The sequence below is a fragment of the Dromiciops gliroides genome, chromosome 4 (genome assembly GCF_019393635.1).
Source record: "Dromiciops gliroides isolate mDroGli1 chromosome 4, mDroGli1.pri, whole genome shotgun sequence".
Classification (NCBI taxonomy): Eukaryota; Metazoa; Chordata; class Mammalia; order Microbiotheria; family Microbiotheriidae; genus Dromiciops; species Dromiciops gliroides.
The window spans coordinates 16819200-16840683 of NC_057864.1; the positions used below are offsets into that span (position 1 = coordinate 16819200).

At 41.2% G+C, this 21484-nt stretch overlaps 1 protein-coding gene across 2 annotated transcripts in view; it reads right to left on the bottom strand.

Annotated features, from left to right (window-relative positions):
- PATJ (PATJ crumbs cell polarity complex component) overlaps positions 1–21484 on the bottom strand; it is a 320690-nt gene that overhangs the window by 219549 nt on the left and 79657 nt on the right. For both annotated transcript variants that reach the window (XM_044002310.1, XM_044002309.1), the window contains 2 exons: positions 17608–17769; positions 11971–12108 (listed from right to left, as the gene is read on the bottom strand). In XM_044002310.1, the coding sequence (XP_043858245.1) occupies positions 11971–12108; positions 17608–17769 (300 nt within the window). The remainder of the gene's footprint in view (positions 1–11970; positions 12109–17607; positions 17770–21484) is intronic.

Here is a 21484-nt window from a genome sequence, read left to right on the forward strand (position 1 = left end):
TCTCCAGTGCACCAGCCAGCTGCCTTCTATTTCAAGAGACGAGGAGACAGAATCATAGGACGAGAAATTTATAACAGCAAAGGACGTCAGGCCCTCTGGCCCCAGCTAGATGCTAAGACAGTTAAAGTAGCCGACCCAACGTCACATAGCAAGCAGCTGAGAGCAAATTTGAACCCAGGTCCACTGAATCCAACTATACCACAATGTCCACCCTTGCACGCTGCCTCTCAAGGAGCATGTGAACAAAGGGAAATAACTATTTCTTAGTCTCATAGGACTACAGATATAAAGCTAGAAGGAATTTAGAGCATATATCGTCTGAATCATTTTTACAAATGGGGAAACTGAGGTTGAGAAAGGTTAAGTGAATTTCCCAATATCACGTGGCTTGGAAATATCTGAGGCAGGATTCAAACCTTGGTCTTTAATTTTAAGTCTAGGGGCAGCTAGGTGGCGCAGTGGATAGAGCACCGGCCCTGGAGTCAGGAGTACCTGAGTTCAAATCCAGCCTCAGACACTTGACACTTACTAGCTGTGTGACCCTGGGCAAGTCACTTAACCCCAAGTGCCTCCAAAAAAAAATTTTTTAAGTTTAAAACTCTACCATCTATATGGGTTCCTGAAGGCCAAAAGCACTATGACACAGGCTCAGGGAGAGCCTACCAACCTGGAAAGGAGTTGAATGTGGACCACCTGACAGGGCTCTTTGTCTCTGGCTAATTTTACCAGAAACAGCTAAATTAGCCTTGGGTGAGGGGTGGGGTCTATAATGGCCTCCATTAAGCAGATAGACTAGAAGTTTAATTTTCAAGGTCAAAAAAAGGAAAAATACCCAGGAGCCTGCTGGGCCTCTTTGCTCCTGTTTTGTTTTCAACCGAAAATTATCCAGTCTCTAGAGCTAATGTCCAGTATTACTCAAGCACTGAACATAAGTAGGGACAAATGATTTCTGTTTATTTGGGATGCTTCGTTTCATAAATGTTTGTCTCGAAAACCATGCATACTAGCTCTTTGGCAATACCAAAAGCACATGGTACTAATTATTCTTTACAAATAACTAAACTTGTACTGCATCGGTGGAGAGCAAGAATAACATACAGGTCCAGAGGAATCACAAAGAAGGGCTGACAGACAAGCAGCCAAGAGAGGAAGCCACCTACCCACCTACCTGCCCACCCAAACATCTCTTCTTCATTTATTCTGCATGCATGCAAAGGATCTTGCTAGAACTGGGGGACCTTAAAAAGAAGGAATGACCAAAAAAGGATTTAATAAATACTCCCCATAACGACTAATAAGAAAGCTACAAATGAGAAATTGGGGGAATTGAGGGGTCTTCCTGACCCAAGGAAGGGGAGGAGGGCAGGAAGAAAGAATTAGGAGGAACACAAGAAGAAGGGGAGGTTGTACGAAGAAAGAGTGAGAGAACAAAGGAGAAATGAGAGAAGAGAAAATGAGATCATGGAGGGAAGGAGAGTTGGGAGAGATTAAAATTAAGGTTCTTTCCTTCTTTTCACTTGTCTCGCCAGTGCTTGGCACCCAGCAGACATTAATAAATATATGTTGATTAACTGATGAACCTTAAAACCACAGAATTGTAAGGCAGGGAAACCACAAAAAGCCCCCAGTTTAAGTGGTGCCACCTAGTGTCTCTCTGCTCAAGAAGATCTGGCGGCTCCCCCTTAGCTCTCATTTGGCATTTAAGGCCCCTTACAACCTAATATAGACCAATCTCTCTGGGCTTATTTAACATTCGTCTGCCTCTTACACTCTACAATCCTGGCTAACAGGGTCTTTGCTGGTGTTTCATCTCCCATCACCATGTTTTTCACCAGTTGCCCCACAAGCTGGCAACCTCAGCCCCAAAGAAGCCTCTCTGAGGCCGCAACCAGGACCAACAGACAGTAAGCACCTTGAGGACCATATCAGCTTTTTTTCCTTTGTAAGCTCACAGCCTTTCACAGAGCCAGGGGCCTAGTGAACAAATGTCTGTTCAGTGTGGAGTGAGTACAGCATGAGGAGGGATTCCACCAGATCTGAAGATGAATTATCTTCCATGAAAGAAGCAGCCTCTGGGAACAAGACTCCAAAGAGAAAAGACTCTGAGATGCTGCCCCACCCAAGGAAGGGGGAGAGCACAGGAAGAGACCAGAGGCCATGGAACATCATGAACACCATTCCCAGGGGTCCAAACCTCCAAGTACTATCAGCCCCACCACAACTCCACAAACGGAAGGAAAAGGGTGAGGTTACCCTGGGGGAGCAGCAGGCTTAAGGGAGAAAAGGTCTTTCCAGAGAGCTTGTTATTTAAATGAATTATTCTCGCTAAAGGCTAATTATTCTTGCTGAAGGGTTAATTGTGGTATAAATAACTAAACAGACAATTCATAAATTAGGTAGCATATTTATTTTTCCCAACCAAACTAATCATTTTCATTGAGGCAGTGTCCTTGAAGGCAAGGGTTCGTCTCAGACCACTGCTGGCTAAGTCAGTGAATCTGCCCAGGGTCTAGGAAACTCTCTAACAATTAAATGATGCAGAGAAGACCCCAGCCTTCATGAGCAGAGGAAGTCATCTCATCTGGGAGTCTGTATTCTTAATTAAGAGCCTTATAATTCCTTACTTAAGTGACTATTAACAATGAAAATAGGTTTGAATTTTCACCTGGGTTCAGGTGTTTTTCTGCATCAATGATAACAAAAACTATAATTAAGACAAAAGCTTTTCTTTCTTGAACAAATGACTGTGTTAATTGTATGAGCGCAGGCAGAAGCCAGCCAGAAAAAAAATTGTCATCAAGTTTCTATTAAGTAACAATTTTATCTTTAGGAGTAATAAAAGTGCCACAGGTAATATTCAGTGCATTCATAGCTAATGTTAGTTTCAGGATTTTTATGAGTATGACACTCAGCACAACTCCAAATGCAAAGAAGTCTCTGCTTGGTGCCTACATTAAGCCCAGACTGTCCAAATGTATCATCTCTGGGTCACTCGGCACCTTAGTTATTCTCAAAAGAACAGTGGGATCATCGGGTGGAGAATTTCTGATATTCTGATTTATAATGATTATGAATCTAAAAGAGCATCAAACAAATGTTGGAGATCAGCCTGTTGGATATCGGCTAGAATAATATAACAAGAGTAATAACAAATAATATTTATATCATGCTTTAAGAATTGCAAAATACTGGGGCAGCTAAGTGGTGCAGTAGATAGAGCACTAGCCCTGGAGTCAGGAGGAGGTCCTGAGTTCAAATCCAGCCTCAGACACTTGACACTTACTAGCTGGGCAAATCATTTAATCCCAATTGCCCCACACAAAAAAAAGCAAAAAATAAAATAAAAAAGAATGGCAAAGTGCTTTAGAGATATGATTTCATTCGATCCTCACTACAAATCTCTCCCCGCTCTAGTTCATCCACCCTAACGCACAGATCTGACCACATCACCCCGTTGTTCAATGTACTCCAGGGCCTCCCTGTGGATTACAGGAGCAAATAGAAAATCCAGTTTTGAATTCAAAGCGCTTCACGAGCTGCTCCTCATCATAGCTTCCCAATCTTCCTACACCCTGCTCTGTGATGCAGTGACATTAGCCTCCTGGCTGGCCCTCAAAACAAGCCCCTCAGTTACCCAGCTCTGGGCATTTTCACTGGCTGTCTCCCCATGCCAGGAACACCCTCCCTCCTCACCTCCCTCCACCTGCTCACCTCCCTGGCTTTCCTCAAGTCCTAGTTAAAACCCCACCTTCTACAGGAAGCCATCACCAATATCCCTTAATTCTTTTCTCTTCTGTTGATTATTTCTAATTTCACCTGTCTATAGCTTATCTGCTGACAGGTGCTTGTGAGTTTTCTCCCCATTAGACTGTGAGCTCTGTCATTTTTTTTTTTAAACGTTTAGTGCCTAATAAATGTTTTCTGACTGATGCACTACAACTCTCTGAGGAAAGTGGTGTGATTATCGCCCCCACTTCAGCACTGAGAAAGCGAAGGCTCAGAGATGGCAAGTGACTTGCCCAGGGTCACAAAACAATTAAGTATCTGAAGAAAGGATTCAAAATCAAGTTTTCCTAACTCCAAGTCCAGTGCTCTGTCCATTGGATGATCTATATCTGACTAATATATACAAGATTATTTGCTCGTCTAAAATCAAGCAAAAGATCATAGGATTTAGCTCTAGAAGAGACCTCAGAGAACAGATAAGATCTGCTTATCATTTTGCTTGACTGAATGATCAGCAAAACTGCCATACTCACTACGATGCATTGCCCAAGGAGAGGCCTCACTCTTAAAATGAGAAGTCTTCAACAGTAAACAGTAAGTGAACAGATCATTGCGGGTCACAGGAAGTACGGGAGGCCCTCAGATCAGATACAGGGAAGACCTGAAAGGGGCAAGGGTCATCTAGACTTGAGGCCGTTCCACAAACACGCTCAGCAGGCAGCCCAGGCACAAGTGGAATGCAGAGAGTCCACAGGAGAAGAGTCACTTGCAATCTACTCTGATGGCTTCTATTTCCTTAAATAATTTTAACATTTCATTTCAGTAACAGCTCACAAATAGAAAATACGAGGAACTCAGAGGACTACGGGAAAACCTGCCTAAGTGGCAGCAGAGTGAAGTAAACAGCCCGAAGCTCAGAATTTATTATTGTTCCTTTAGCACCAAGAGAAGATGCACAATTATAGCATCAACGGAAGCAAAAAAAAAAAATGAACAACAAGTCGACCTTCTGGTATTTGTATGGCTCATTCCTGGACCCAGGGAGTAGGTAACAAAATATCTGGGGACTCACCCAGTTTTTGCCGGTTGTTTTTTTGTTGTTGTTAAAAGGCTAGTTCACTGCTTAGGTGGAGAAAAGGTCTATACTTATGGAAACAAGTAGGATGTGAAACGCTACAGCTCTGGCCCTGGAGTCAAGAGAACCTGAGTTCAAATATCGCCTCAGACACTTACTAGCTGTGTGACCCTGGGCAAGTCACTTAACCTTGATTGTCTTAAACATACTGGGACCATCTCCAGTCATCTTGATGTATATCTTGCCACTGGACTGAGATGACTCTGGAGGAGAGTGAGGTTGGTGACCTTGCAACAGCCCTCCCTCCCTTAAATCCAATTCAGTGTAAGTCGTGACACCATCCTGATATCATGGTCCTCTTTGGGAATGAAGGACAAACAAGATGAAGGTTTTAAAAAAAGGAAAAAAAAGGTGGCTTAGTGGATAGAGCACCAAACCTGGTGTGGGGAACTCATCTTCCTGAATTCAAATCTGGCTTCAGATACTTACTAGCTGTGTGACCCTAAGCAAGTTCCTTAACCTTTTTGCCTCAGTTTCCTCAACTGTAAAATGAGCTTGAGAAGGAAACAATAAGCCACTCCAGTATCTTTGCCAAGAAAACCCCAAACTGCTCACATGACTGAAAACAAGTTGGGGGGGGGGGGAGGAACTAAAGGCACAAATCAAACGTATTTTTAATTATACTAAGAACCTAGACTTGCATAACGTTTACAAACCATGTTCCTCTTAAATTTCCTGTGAATTAAGCAGTGCAATATTAGTATATTACCTCCCTTTTGGGGAAGGGGGAAAAAAAAGTTCAGAGAGTTTGCATGATTTCCTCAGGGTCAGAAGATGCTGGTGTTTCCAGGGCCCTAAGGCCCAGACAAGGCTTCATTCTCCCACTCCAGGCCCATGGCCTGGACTCACCGGCCTCTCACTCTCTTCCTAGACTAGCTTCTACACAGTATCCCTCAGGATCCTCTAAGGCATAACATTCCAGCAAAGTATCCTTGAGAATATGTTGCTATGGATTTGTCATGGGACATTATGTTCCTATGTGCAATGAGGCTAGACCAGGACTGGGGGTGGGGTGGGGGTCATTGTTCTTTAGTCGACCCCATTGGCTGCATAAAACCTAAGGACCCCTTCTCAGAATCATGTTTATAAAGGCATCAAATGAAATATAGACTACAAAGCATTACAAATGTATTTAAGAAACAATTTCACAGGCTCCTTAAAATCATTCCACACACTCCTCAGGGGTCCATAGATCCCAGGTCAAGCATCCCTGGACTAGAGCAAATTTAAAATTTAACTGAGCTTTTCTACCAATTCTAGCTAATTTAGTGATAAAAGAAACCACAGTGTGGGGGTGGGGGGGAGTGGTTCATTAAAATTTATTTATTGTTGTTGTTTTTCAGTCATTTAATCTTGTCCAATTTTTTTGTGACCCCGTAGACTGCAACACACCAGATCCTTCTATCATCTCCTATCTCCTGAAATCTGTCCAAGCTCATATTCATTGCTTCCCTGCCACTATCCATCCTTCTCATTCTCTGTCAGCCCCTTTTCTTTTTTTCCTTCAATCATCAACCTTTCTCGACATCAGGGGTTTTTTCCAATGAGTCCTATCGTCTCATTATTTGGCCAAAGTATTTAAGCTTCATCATTAAAATTAACATCCCCCATGGGAACTCCTATAATACCTTAGTGATGTACCTAAATACCCCTTTTATGTTGCTAAGCTTTTTCAACAACTTGTACTGAGCTTCAGATAAAGGTGAGAAGCTGCTCTGAAGGAATCCCATAGAGAAACGATACAAACAGAGATGAGATGCGCCCCAGGCCAGGAAATGGCCTTCACGGCTGTTCTAAACCTTCACCTGGTCTGGCAAAAGTTATTTCCCCTCATTAGTGTTTATTACCTAATTACAGCAAGTGATAACCTCCCCAATTAATTAACTCACCCAACACCAAACTTTAAATTGAGATACCCTGTCATCTAAATGTCACAGTAGGTGACAGTGACACGCGTTCTGCTGATAAACAACAAAAACGTGATGTACACACCATGAAGGGATCTTCAGTCAGTGTTCTTCATCTGAGGCTTAACTGGAGAGGAAAATGACCTAAGTTCTTAGAACTAAAGAGCAAGATTTCTAATATTAAGGATTTTCAAAAATCAATTTTCTAGTAATTGCTCCATAGCAAAGAAATATTCTACTCCCTTTTAAAATGAAAGAATGAAATTTGCAGAAAAATGAAGGCCTATGTATCAATAGCAATGACAGGGAAGAGAGAAAGGACAGATGAAGAAACAGTTATAAAAGAGCAAGAAATTCTGAATTCAAAAGTAAATGGATACTGCAAAGCACATCTCCCCCCCTCCCAATTTTTCTTAATCCCCTAGCTTCAGTTGCCTGCATCCCTACCATGAAAATATATCTTAATTTTATATATACCTCTGGGATACACACACACACACACACACACATACACACACACACACACACACACTCTTTCACAATAGAATGTAACTTCTTTAAGATCAGGGACTGCTTCACTTTGTGTCTTTAGCACCTTGGACAGCACCTGACATATAATAGGAGTTTAATAAATGCTTACTCTTTGGAGAGAAGAGTTCGGGTTGCATAAAAAAGATTTTGTACCTCACCATTAATTTCTAAATGAGTCTTTTCCTAGTCCCCAGCTCCAGAGGTTATAGCTTTTTCCTCATTGCAGTGTGTGTGTGTGTGTGTGTGTGTGTGCGCCCGCGCGTGCGTGCACACCAGCCTATTGCATCAAATTGGGTCAGGAAGATATGAGGTTGAATCCTGCCTTGGAAATTTATCTGACTCTGGGTAAATCCCAACCTCTCTCAGTTTTGTCATCAGAAAAATGGGGGATGATAATAATAGCACCAATCTTACATGATTGTGCTATGGTTCAATAGAGATAACACATGACAAGTACTTTGCTGCTAGTTGTTACTGTGACTATAGGGATTCTTATTTACTTCTCTGTTTACAAATCATATATCCCTGGAAAAATGTAAACTTAAGAGTAGAAGCTGATGAATTTTTTCTCTGCTGAGGACAGTACCTGTCACACAGGTTACATTAATTAAGGAAAAACTTAATTAATCCTTTTAGAATTGAATAAACCTGTAATGAACTACCATGTTTAGGGAACAAGGGTTTCTAATTAAACAATTTTGCCAGAGATGTGGGGCCTCTCTCCACAAGTACAACTTGTTCTACACAAGACCTAAAGTACCTAAAAGTCTTCTGGCCTTGGAAAGAGACCATGCTAGGAGCAATCTAAGCTTTTTTTCTGTTCATGAGTAACAATATCATCAAGGGTTACTCCAGGGTTACTATTCTGAGCCATGATTCTCATACAGAATACTTGCTGCAAAGGAAGATGATAAAGGAGGTTAGGATGACTCTTGGCAGATCCCAAACATGATGTAATGGAATAAAGAAGATGTGGGTTCAAATCCTGTCTCAGAGACTTCCTACCTACCTTCTGTGACCCTTCTGTGAGCCTCAGTTTCCTCAGCTATAAAAAATGGATAACAAGAACAACTATTTCCCAAGATTGTACTAAGGATCAAATGGATTAATGTTGAGAGAGTTCTATAAATATTAATGTAAATTATTCATATAGTAATATAATACTAATTATATATGGAATTAAGACAAATACAAATAATTTGCCATTATCATTTCCATACCATGGAAGCAAATATTTGGATTTACTCCTCATTATCAGGAAGCTTATTTGTTTTTTGGAGGCAATCAGGGTTAAGTGACTTGCCCAGGATCACACAGCTAATAAGTGTGTGAGACTGGATCTGAACTCAGGTCTTCCTGACCCCAGGGTCATTGCTCTATCCACTGTGCCACTTAAGTGTCCCTCATTTGTAATGTCCCTTTGTCTTGTTAAAAATCACTACAGCCAGAATCACATAGTTCACTGATAAGTCGAGTGAATTGGGTCCAGGGGAGTCAAGAAATGAAAATATGGGTTCGTTTACCTCTTGAGATCTAATTTTTTTTGGACTGGATATATGATTTCATTGATACAGGGCCTCCCCAGTTAGGAAATTCTCTACAGCAATGCAAATAGGTATCTCCTCTGAAACTTGTAGTCCTCCAGGATTGCCTAAAGCACTAAGAAGTAAAGGGATTTGCCCTGGGTCACACAGCCAATATGTGTCAGAGACAAGATTTGAACCCAGGTCTTCCTGGCTTTGAATCCAGCTCTCAATCCATGAGGTCACACTGCCTCTAGAGATTGAATTGGCATGAAGCAGTTCTAAAAATTCCAAAATGGAGATTAAACTAAAGAAAAGTAATTATGAAAAGTATTCATTAGTTTGGATCAACAACTCCAAAGCCAATCTAGCTAAGAACCTTCTGAAGAGATATTCTAGTGGCTGAGAGGGGCAGCTGTCAATGCCAGCTAACATGCCAGCAAAAATGACTAAGGAAGGATCTATTTTGGGTTGTCTTAAACTGCACTGGCAAAATTTGGGATTTTATGTTCTTACATAATGCTCTAAAAGTATTTGTCTTTTCATCTGTTCCCGATTGTCTTCTTCTATGAGGAAAGAATTGATTTTTACATCAGTAGGCATTTTATGTGCTTAGAGAGAGAGTACATTTTGCTTTATTAAACCACAGTGAGCTAAGGCTGCACTAGCATATTAAAATATGCACATTACAGAAAAGAGCATTCTTGCCAAGAGTTTTAATTCCCTGTGATAATCAAACACAGACGTTTAAACAGAGCCCATTGACTGGGAAAACTCAAGAGGCATCTTACCAAGATCTTCCCCATTCTCCCCAAATGCAACCATACCTTCAATTCTCCAAATACTACCAGACTATATTTCTCATCTACTTTCCCATCACACACCAACTAAGCAAGCTACATGAGTGGGTGAGGGTATTTACACCCAGACACAGACAGATAAACACACACACACACACACACACACACACACACACACACCTACCTTAATAATGTGAAGTTCTTTAAGTTCCACAATAGAAGTAGTAAAGTCTTCATCAGGGCAAAGAAGCAAACTGAGACTTCATAAAAGGAAAAAAAAACTTCCTAAAGAATCCTTGACTAGAATCTCAGTGGATTCGTTTGATTGCAAGTCTGTGATGCAATTGCAAATGTCATCCTTCTATCACCACCTATTATTTACCTACAGGGTACCCTGGAGGTAATAGGGAGACACCGAAGTTGGAAGCTCAGGCTGCTACCATGAGGACTCAGATCAGGTTGGATATGTTTTATCTCCTGCTCAGATCTTATTCTCCACTTTATCCTCCCCTTGAATTGGGTGGAGATTTGGGATCTTAGCTTCAACAAGCTGGTGCCCAGATAGTCGATTTGAAAATGAGGCCCACAACAATAGCCAAACATTTCCTCTCTTTCACCACACAAGCCATTTCTGATTTTGTGGCACTTTTCAGAGTAAGCCACATTCCTCGCTTTCTGATTTTCTTGATGAGCAAAGTGTACTGAACATATTGACATCAGCTTTCTGGGGACTCTATAAGCTTTACTCCGATTTTGACTCCTAACCCTGAGCCACAAAGCTCAACATATTTCTTTTTGTCTTTCTCTACCAGCTCCACCTTTGCATCAGACATCAAACATTAAGTCACTACATTGAAGTCAACAAACATTTAAGCGTTTACTATGTCAGTCAATAAGCATTTAGTAAGCACTTACTATATGCCAAGCACTGATGTTAAAATGAAAAAAACATTATTCAAAGAAAAATACGTCCTTCCCCGCTCCAGTCCATTTGTCCCTTGGCTGCTAAAGCGATCTCCTAAAAGCCTGGGTCTGACCATGTTACCCCCCACACACACACACACACTCAAGTAAATGACAGTGGCTCCCTATCACCTCCAGGATCAAATAGAAAATCTTCTGTTTGGCTTCTCCTTCCCACCATCCAGCATTCTGTCTCTTTACTCCCTTTCACATCCTCTGCAATGTAATGGCACAGGCCTTCTAGGTCCTTCCAAAATAAGCCCTTCTGTCTTCTAAGTCTGTGCCTCTTCGCTGGCTGCCATCCCCCAGCCTGGAATGCACTCACTCCTTACCTCTGCCTCCTGACTTCCTTCAAGACTTAGCTGAAATCCCACCTTCTGCAGGGGGCCTTCCCCAGTGCCTTCTATCACCAGCACATTCCCTCCAAGACTGCCTTCCATCTACCCTATCTTACCTGGACATTAAAACATGAGAAGAGGGACTGAGGTTTGGCCTATCTTTCTATCCCTATTACTTACCACAGTGCTTCACTCTTATTAAGTGATTAATAAATGCTTTGTTGGGAGGTAGCTAGGTGGTGCAATGGAGAAGGCACTGGCCCTAGATTCAGGAGGACCTGAGTTCAAATCTGGCCTCAGACACTTGACACTTACTAGCTGTGTGACCCTGGGCAAGTCACTTAACCCTCCTTGTCCCCTCCCCCCCAAAATGCTTTGTTGACTGATACAAAACCATCCCTCACCCTCAAGAAGTTTATAATCTACTGCTACATGCTGATTTAATATGGAAAACAAAATCTAATGAATATATTAACATCAGTTCCTAGCTCAGGAGGGAAGTCAGTTACATATCAGAAGGGAGCTCAAAAGAGAATACCTTGGAAACGTATCATCTCCCTGGAATCCACTATAAAACTTTGCCCCTTTACTTATACTGGGTTTTCCTAAAGATTGTCTGCATTAACAAAGTGTTAATGGGTATGGAATCCCACATACTTCCCACATGAAAGCAGAGGTTAAGGAGACCTGAGTTCTCCTAGTTGAACTTCAGCCCAAATGCCAAGCCTTTCCACTGTGGACAGAAGAAACTCTAGGTATATGGAATCATTTCACCAAACTTGAGTTCTAACAAGCCTGCATACACATTGATAGATAACATAATCTCGCACTAGTGACCCAGGAGATTTTCTCTATCAGCAAATTACAGGTGATGGTATATAGCTGTAAGTGTATTCGTGAGTCTATTAGATAAGTCAGTATGTACAACATCTTGCTTTTCTTGGTAAATGGAGATGAACACTTGATCAATAGCTATACATAATAAAGATACATTCAATGACAAAAAGAAGTAAAAAAAAAATCACTAAATAGTATGGAGATAATGACCTGATAGTCCAAAATGCTAAATCCCAAGCCATCAACGCCTTTAATTAACTCAATTCTCTTCACCTCCGTGGACCATAGAGCCAATTCTCCATCATCTTCCTCGTCATCATTAGCATGAACTTCTTCATTGGGGTCAATCTGAAACATAAAATCAGAAAACTTCAGCGCCATACCTTTTAGGTCTTAATGAACAACAGGGCGTTTAATATCTGAGACCATGGAATAGTGGTAAATAATGGTAGTATAACATAGTAGAGATAGGAGTGCTGGACTTGGAGCCAGGAGGACCTGGGTTCAAATATCATCTCAGACCTAATGAGGTGCATGACCCTGAACAAAACACTTCTCGTCTCTCAGGCCCAGCTTCCTTATCTGTAAAAGTAGGGTGGTTGTGAAGACTGAATGCGATCATGCAAATCCAATGCTTTGCATACCTTTTAATACTATATAATTACTAAGTAGTCATTTTATTATTCTGTAGAGCCTCAAAGTTGCCTTTGACATTCTTTAGGAACTTAGAAAAGATTTTTTCAAAACATACGACACAATCAGAAAAATCAAATCCACATGAAAATTCAAACATTTTTAAAAGCATCTTCTTGGTCTAGTCTTGCATGTTGAGCATCTGTATGAAAGTAGTAACACTGACCTCCTATACTTCCATGAGCTCTGCCATCCCTTTAGAAGCATAAAAGGAAAAATAAGCATTTAAGTCATGTCTTTAGATAGAAGAAGAGATTAATGTCACATGCCCTGGAATTTTGTTCATTATCCCAACCTACAGAGAAACAACTGTTGGGATCTCATTGTTTGTCTGTCCTCCACCCTCCCTGGCCCATCTCATCTCCTTTTTCACTATCTAGTTCTCATGAATGTGCAGCTAAGATAAACTGACTTTTGAGAAAACCTGACCAGCATAAGAAACAACAAATGAACAATAATGAATTGTATTGAAAACTCAATTGTGGAGAAATGATCTGGAAATAGAGCTCCCTCCTTTCCACAGACAGGTGGGAACTCCAGGTGTGGAATCTGCTCTATACATCCTTGGATTCAAGAATGAAGTCCCTTTACTTGAAATCTGCTTGGCGGTTGGTTTATTTTTTTTTATTTTCTTTTTTACAAAGAACAATTCAATAAGCAGTGGGCTGAAGGGAGGATCACAGCGTTTTCCTTTATCATAAGGTTTTTATTAAAAACAAACTGCTATAATAAAACTGTTTTGAAAACTGCAGTAAAGTTTCCCTAAAGGCATAAAAATTCATCTTCTCTGAAAAGGCAAATGGAAGAAAAACCGTGTGTGGGAAAACAGTAAGTCAGAGGAGGCAAAGGGGAAGAAAGAGAAACCAAAATAACATAGTCAAAACCATTATGAATCACTTGAGAGCCCGGATATGTCAGACAAACATAGAACAAAGGGTACACTGAGAGAGCTGCTGGAGGTCAACACTCAGCCCAGGCAGAAGGTAAGCAAGACCAAGGATCCTCATTCTAGCTCCTAAAAATTATTAAAAAGGCAAGAATTTCACAAGCTTGTGGAACTTAAACCTTCCAATGAGGATGAAAGGTTCACATCCAAACTCTTCCTTCAATTTCATCCCAGTAGATAAAACTGAGAAGGTTCTAAGGGAAATGATTCCATCCTCCCCTTACAAAGGGAAAGTGGAATGGCTGCCTCATATAATGGACATGCTCCCTGATTCATCAAAGAACATTGGTATTTTGGCCAAAGCAGCTAGCCAGACAAGTCTGAAATGGAATGTGCTATAAGTTGGGAGAAAGGGAAGGAAAAGAAAAAGTAAGATAAAAAAAAAAACAAGCAGAGTAACCCAAAATACAGGCTTATAGGACTCCCAAGGCATACAAAGTATAGAAGATGCCAGAGTCCAGCCAGGTAGCTAGGAATAGATGTATATAGGTACACACACACACACACACACACACACACACACACACACAGCCCTCTCTTCCAAACTTCCATTTTTGTCAATTCTGCATAAATGTGCAGTTATAAGACAGAAAGCAATCAACTAATGGCAGCCAGGCAGAAATTTAGCATAATTTCTAGCTCCTGTTCACCGATGATGGGGCTGAATGATGGATGGGGAGCGCACGGTTAGCAAGCTGAGCTGGTGATTTGCACACCACAGAAGATGAGGTCAAAGGCATTTGTCTCACCCTTCACAGGTAAGTCACCACAAAGCAGTTCATTTCAAAGGGGTCACAAGGCCCCAGGGGGTGAGCTCTCCAAGCTGACCACCGGGTGGCTCATTCGATTCAAGTCTATAAACATTTATTAATCACTTAGAAGCAAAATTAGGGAGACATGGGATTCTTGCCTTTATGGAGGTACTGTACTGTGGTACAGGAGGAAGGGGTTTAGGAAATAAAATAACTGTTATAATAAAAATTATATAAATCCCAATAATTACTAAATAAACTGCTGCTGCTGTCTTCCCCCCAAATTACTTTGTATTCGTTTTGTACAGATTCTGTAGATAAATATATGTCTATGATGTCTCCCCAAGAGGATAAAGGTTTCTTGAGGCCAGAAGCTGAGCCATTTCTGTCTTCTTATCCCAGTACCTTTAATAAGGACACATAGTAGGTTCTTTTAAAATGCCTGCTTGGGGCAGCTAGGCAGTGCAGTGTGGACAGAGCACCGGCCCTGGAGTCAGGAGGACCTGAGTTCAAATACGGCCTCATACACTTGACACTTACTAGCTGTGTGACCCTGGGCAAGTCACTTAACTGCAATTGCCTCACTAAAATAAACTAATTAATTAATGAAAATAAAATAAAATGCCTGCTAACTGATAGGTTGATTAAGCAGCTATTATACAGACAGCAGCATATGACAGGGGACATGAAACACGCCTAGTAAGTTTAATACAAACTATTTCTACAGATCTTTAATTGTATCGATGTGAGAGGAAGTGAAGGCTCATAGATAATGTGCTGGGGAGTCAGAATCCCGACCATGATGCCTGCCAGCTGTGTGACCTCTCTGCAAGTTATCTGATGTCTCCGGGCTCAAGTTCCCTCCACAATAAAAAGGGGAGACTGATAGATAGATAGCACCTAGCTCATGGGGTTGTTGTAAGGAACAAATGAGACTATAAAGTTACAAATGCTAGCTATCATTATGTTATTATTGTTTTTGTGCTTCTCAAAATTTAAATTGCTCTAAATGTTAGCTTGGCAAATCTTAAATTGCTATGTACTGGTCAGTTCTTCCTCCTGTGATTCGTCCCTCAAATTGCTGAACATTGGATCCCACCCATGATAAAGACAATAAAGAGACAACCAAGTGCTATGTGAACTCTGGGGTTGAAAGCAGCCTGGAGGGATTTGAGAGAGCTTCCTGGAAGAGGTGGCATTTGAACTGGGTAAAAGATGGGGGAAAACAACCAGAAAAGAGAAAGGCAAGAGGAGCACAAGGAAGAAGCACAAGGAATGGTATGTGCAGAGAAGCAGGGGAGGAAGAAGAGGGGAGGAGGGGAGGGGGGACCAGGCCACAGTGAGGTGAACTTTAACCAAAGCATAGAACACATGAAAGGAGATAGATGGTAAAGTGAAAATGGGGAATGTGGTGCACTAGAAAACCAATACAAAGTATCCAGAGTAGGCCTGCCACCTCTTAGCAGAAAGGTAGTACATCAGGTACAAAATACACATTCAGACAAGGTCAATGCCCCAGCGTGTTGTGCTTTGTTGTATTTTGTTGATATTAGGGATGGTTCAATTTGATAAGGGGTGGAGACCACTGTTTTTTTTAAACATCAACTCTTTACCAAAAAAAAAAATTAAAATCACAAGATTTAGGGCCTTGGGATGTTGGCTTAAATTCTCACTATGCCACTATCTGTATGACCTTGGAGAAGTCACTCTACCACCATGGGACCCAGTTTTCTCATCTGTAAAAACATGGAGATTGACTAGGTCACATCTGAAGGCCCTTTGGGCTCTAAATAGATGATCTGATGACTTGGGACAGGGAGAGAAGTCACAATTCTGTTTACATACTTAATTAATACTTAGTATTTTAACTGCTAAAATTATATGAGATCATAGATGGTAGACCTATAGCTCAAATCCCTTATCTTCAAAATGGGTGATGATGATTGAGTTACTTGCCAAAGGTCAGACACATCCTAAGTAAATAGAGGTAGAATTTTAACTCAGGTCCACCAAATCCATAGCCATTGGTTTTCTTCTTACACCATGCTGTGTCCCTTTATATCCCTGTCTCAGCCAGTCACAACATTTATTAAGGACCAACTATGTGCTGGTTATTGTACTAAATATTGGGGATGCTAAGAAATACAAAATAGATCCCTACTCTCAGAGATCTTTCAATCTACAACATGTCAACAACTACAGACAAAAACATATTGGGAATGATGTCAGGGATCACAGGCAAGGAGTGAAAACAGAGAAGCCATTTTTTCCTCTGACCTCCGAGGTCCTCACAGAATTTTACAGATTCAACTCAAAGTTGATCTGCAATGAACATACTTTGAAGGCTCTGGGAAAGAAATATCCTTTCCATGTATAAAACTCATCAATATTATCATTGTGGGGGTTGAAACTCTTCCCCCAAAGGAAACAGGGCACTCACCTCCAGCTGAGAGTTTTTGAGAGTTGTCTGGGGCATAGAAGGTTAAGCACTTTTTCCAGGGTCACACAAACCATTGGTGCCAGAGGAGAGTTGAGCCTGGGTCTCCCTGACTGAGTGAGCCTGGCTCTTGCTCCATAAAGTCCTGCTGATTCTTGACAAACATCTTAAACTCGGTCAAAGTGAACTCAGTGGGAAGTACACTGGGAGTCTGAATAATGATGTAAGAATGCACTGTCCCCCACCCCCATTTAGTCAACTCAGGCAGCTGCCTGCTGACTCTAGGACCAAATAGAAAGTCCTTTAAAACCTGGCTCCTTCTCTAACTTCCCATTCTTTTAACACTTCACTCACCTCCAGATACTTTACATCCAGTGATCCTCACCTCCTTGTTGGTTCAGGCTTAAGGCCCCTCCATCTCTCAGCATTTTCACTGGCTGTCCCATGCCAGAATTTTCCCTCCAAGTCTACACCTCCTGGCTTCTCTGATTTCCTTCTCATATATACTAAAAACCCAAACTTCTGCAGAAAGCTTCTCCTGATTTCCATTAATACTAGTGCTTTCCCTTTGAGAGAATCTTAATATAGATTGTCTGTTTATGATGGTTTGCAATTATTTTCACTGTTAGAATGTGAGAGCAGGGACAAACTTTTTGCCTTTCTTGTATCCCAGTGCTCAGTACAATGGCTGGCACATAGTAGGTGCTTGATACATGATACTTCTTTGCATCCCATGGGCCTAAGCACCATTTCTGGCACATAGTAGGTGCTTAATAAATGCTTGTTGATTTCTTTGTATCCAAGTACTGAGCATGACTGGCAGATAATAAGCACTTAATAAATGCTTGTTGATTTGACTTGTCCCTGCAATAAAAGTGCATAGCTATGGCTTACATGTAAATTTGGAGTAACAGGATAAAGTGCAAACTGTAAGAGATGAGAAGCAACAATTTTATGAGCAAGGTGTCTCAATTGACGCCATGGGCTTGGCTACCTTAGATGGTGTATTTCATTAATACCTGTGGTTCATCAATGACGACATCAGTGACACTCGCTTCATCCCCAAAGGCCTCTTCATCAAAGAGCCGACGGCAGCAGACCACAGTAAAGGGAGGGGGCACTTCTTTTAGAAATGACACCGCCTCCCTGCGGGATTTTCCAGAGAGCTGAACACCATTGACCTATGGAGAAGACAGATGAGTCAAAGACTAGAAGGAGCAAACACTGCCATTTTTTCAAAAAATTCCTTATTTGCACAAAAACACAAATAAAACAGAAAATCATTTTCTTCCCCCAATAGCAAATGCTCTAATTTATCAAATGATTTTTGCTAAAGCTTGAGTGCTTTTGTTAACAAGCCCCTAAAGTTAGCATAAATCAAGGCTAATCCCTTCACTGAAAGCTATGCAATAACTGCCCAGAATGTGTAAATGGCCCAATTATCATGAGACAATCAGTAGCAGGCTTCCCAATGGCGAGCTCCCCAATGGCAGATCCCTCAGTGGTAAGTTCCCCAATTATGCTCAGTTGTTCACACGTCTACATGCCTTTTGACTATTTCACGGTCAGGATTCAAAGAGATCCCAACAATCTAGAACCAGGGCCAGATCTAATAAAATTCAATTAAATAATGTGTTTTATAAGGGGGAAATCCTTCCTCAGGTAAGGGTTGGGTCAGCAGGGCTCTAAAGTCCCTTCCAAGTCTGAGACTTTAAAATACTCATGGAATCCCACTACATTGTCTTATACCTATGATTCACTTAAAATTTTATATAGGAAACAAGAAATACAGAAAGCTTCTAAGCTTGGGAAGGTAGATACATGGAACCACTAGCCATAGACCAGATTGGAATAGATGACCTCAAGATGAGGCAATTACTGTGGCAGAGACTCTTCCCATGATTTCTCCTGATTTCTGCAAGCCCAGATGCTAGAAATGGTATGATCTCTATTACATCAATCATGGTGTATCAGCACAGGAAGTCACAGGGACACATACTGGGAGTCCTGATGTGGCGGGGTGTTTTCTAGCTTTGCCAATTTGGAGATCAAAAGCCAGAAGGAGGTGAAGTCATGTGCCCAGAGTCACAAAGGTGGCAAGTGCTTGAACCGGGATTTGATTCTGTCTGGTGATGCCAAGTCTGGCACACTTTTCTCTGCCCATCACACAGAAGAAATGGCACAAATTATAGGCACAATTGAATCTTTCCCTCCATGTTTTTATTCCATAAGGACTCCAGTAACTAGCATTAGGAGATATTTACAACTAGGTGGTACAGTGTGTGTGTGTGTGTGTGTGTGTGTGTGTGTGTGTGCGCGCGCACGCGCGCGCGCAAGTGGTGGAAGGACAGGAAGTCAAAGACCTGAGTCAAATGTGACCTTAGGCACTACTAGGTTTATGACCCTGGGCAAGTCACTTACCCTCTGTCCACCTTGGTTTCCTCATTTCTAAAATGGGGACAATAAGAGCACCAACTTTCTAGGGTTATTTCAAGGATAAAATGAGAAAATATTTGTAAAGTGCTTAGCAAACCTTAAAAAGATAAATATATGGATGGACGGATGGATGGATGGACAGATACACAGACATGTCATTAAAATAAGGTTTTTTTGTTTTTGTTTTTAGTGAGGCAATTGGAATTAAGTGACTTGCCCAGGGTCACACAGCTAGTAAGTGTTAAGTGTGTGAGGCCAGATTTGAACTCAGGTCCTCCTGACTCCAGGGCCGGTGCTCTATCCACTGCGCCACCTAGCGCCCATGCTTGCAAAGAATGACACCCAAGTAAGGTTTCCAGAAATTAATAAAAAGTACAGGTAACATCTTATTTCTATGTCTGCCAGGCCTTTAAAATATCCAGGAAGATTGTTTTCTGGACAAGTGGTTAGGGGTTGCAGGAGTGAGGAAGATAATGTAGGGGCTTCAATTCCTTTCTGTTTCTGTCTTTTCTGCTATAACAGCTTTCAAAAGTTGGCCCTAGGATCCATTAGAAATTAAATCCAAAATTTATCAAGAGCAGAGAGGTGGAGGTATACCAGGGTAGAATGTTGCATACATTGTCAGATAGAGATGCTTTGGTTTGTTTTTCCATGTTAAAAGGTGAAATCTAACTAGAAATAAGGAGACATCTCTCCCCACTCGGAGAAATGACTGCCATATGAAGCAAAAGGCTTATTTTAAAAAGATAAATCAAAATAGAATGGACCAAGGCAGCCAAGCCCTGTTGCTCAGACTTCAGGGGCTATAAAATAAAATAAAAAAACCAAACTTTTGGATTTGTCATAATACAAAGAAGCCAGAAATAAGCATTTCAGTCCATTAAAGAGTTTTGCACATGTTGTATTGGAAGTTTAAGAGACATGGGAAATGTGCATTGGGAAGGACTGTAAAATTCATTTATATAAGAGAGATGTACAAGAGTACAATTAGCAATTCAGAGGAAAAAAGTCCTGCTAAGCAAAATCTTTTTATCCATTAAGTTTTAGCTATTGAATGATAAGGCAAGACCCCAAGGCATCCACTAATGCATTCTACAGCCCCATATGGTCTTCCTGTTAGATCAGCCTCTTCAAATGGATTTACGGCAACTATAACTTATTCCTTTAAAAAAAAAAAACAAAAAAGGCAGTCTTTTCTTAATTTTATAGTTTGTAATTTGATCACAGGAGAAAGACATATAAGGTTTATGGAAGTTTATAAGAGGCTGCTTTTCAAAGGAATAGTTTCTCAGAGTATGGAGATTTTAGGAAGAAAACAAGGCCCTACTGAGATAGCTTCTAATTTATCTTTAGATCTGAGGGTAACGATTTTATTTTCACCATTCTAGTGTAACGTTCCACATGTATACAGAGTTTCCCAAAAGTCTTCGGATGGCTTTAAGCCACAAAAATTTTCGTAGCTTAAAAATGCCCTAACACTTTTGGGATACTACATAATAGAAAAAGGCACTTTTTTTTTTTTTTTTGCAAGGCGACGAAGGTTAAGTGACTTGCCCAGGGTCACACAGGTTGTAAGTGTCAAGTGTCCGAGGCTGGATTTGAACTCTGGTCCTCCTGAACCCAGGGCCAGTGCTTTATCTACTGCATCACCTAGCTGCCTCTGAAAAAGGCACTTTCTAAAGGCCTGTGAATTTCAAAAGACTCATTGGAGAAGCAAAAACTGGAAAACAAGTGGGTACCCAGCAATTGGGGAATGCATGCCTGAAAAAACTATGGTGCATGAATGCAATAGCATATTATTAATATATATCAATAAGATATGATGAATAGGATAAATTCAGAGAAAACATGGGAACATTTATATCAACTGAAGAAGAGCTAAAAAAAGCAGAATGTATACAGTAACTACTACAAAGTAATAACAGCAGTTGTTGGGTGTTTTTGTTGTTTCGCCCTTCATTATCAAAGAGGATCAATGACATCACAGGGTGATGAGGTCTTGACTCATGGGTGAATGTGACTGAAGTGAGGCTGAACTGCACAGAGTCACCAGCCTCCCTCTCTCTTCTTGAGTCATCAAAGTCCAGTGGCAGGACAAGAGTCAGGACCAGTTGGCGACGGCCCCGGATGTAGTGGATAACCTTGGCATCTTCCATGTCTGACCAAGCAAGCACTAAGTGCTCCATGATACCTGCTTCAGCCATCTTTGTGGCTATTGGAACAAATTGTTCTCATCTGCCCATTCCATCAGGGGAAGTCTTCCCACACTTGGAGTAGTTACCCACCTAATTCACTATCAGGTTTGTAGTCCATCGGTTACCCTCTGCCTGGTTTAGCTGTCTACCCACATGGCTAACCAGCAATATAACTAATATTTAAATAAAGCCCCATGACTTACAAGCACTTTTTACTCATGAGCACCCTTGGGGTAGGTGCTATCATTTTCATTTTACCGATGAG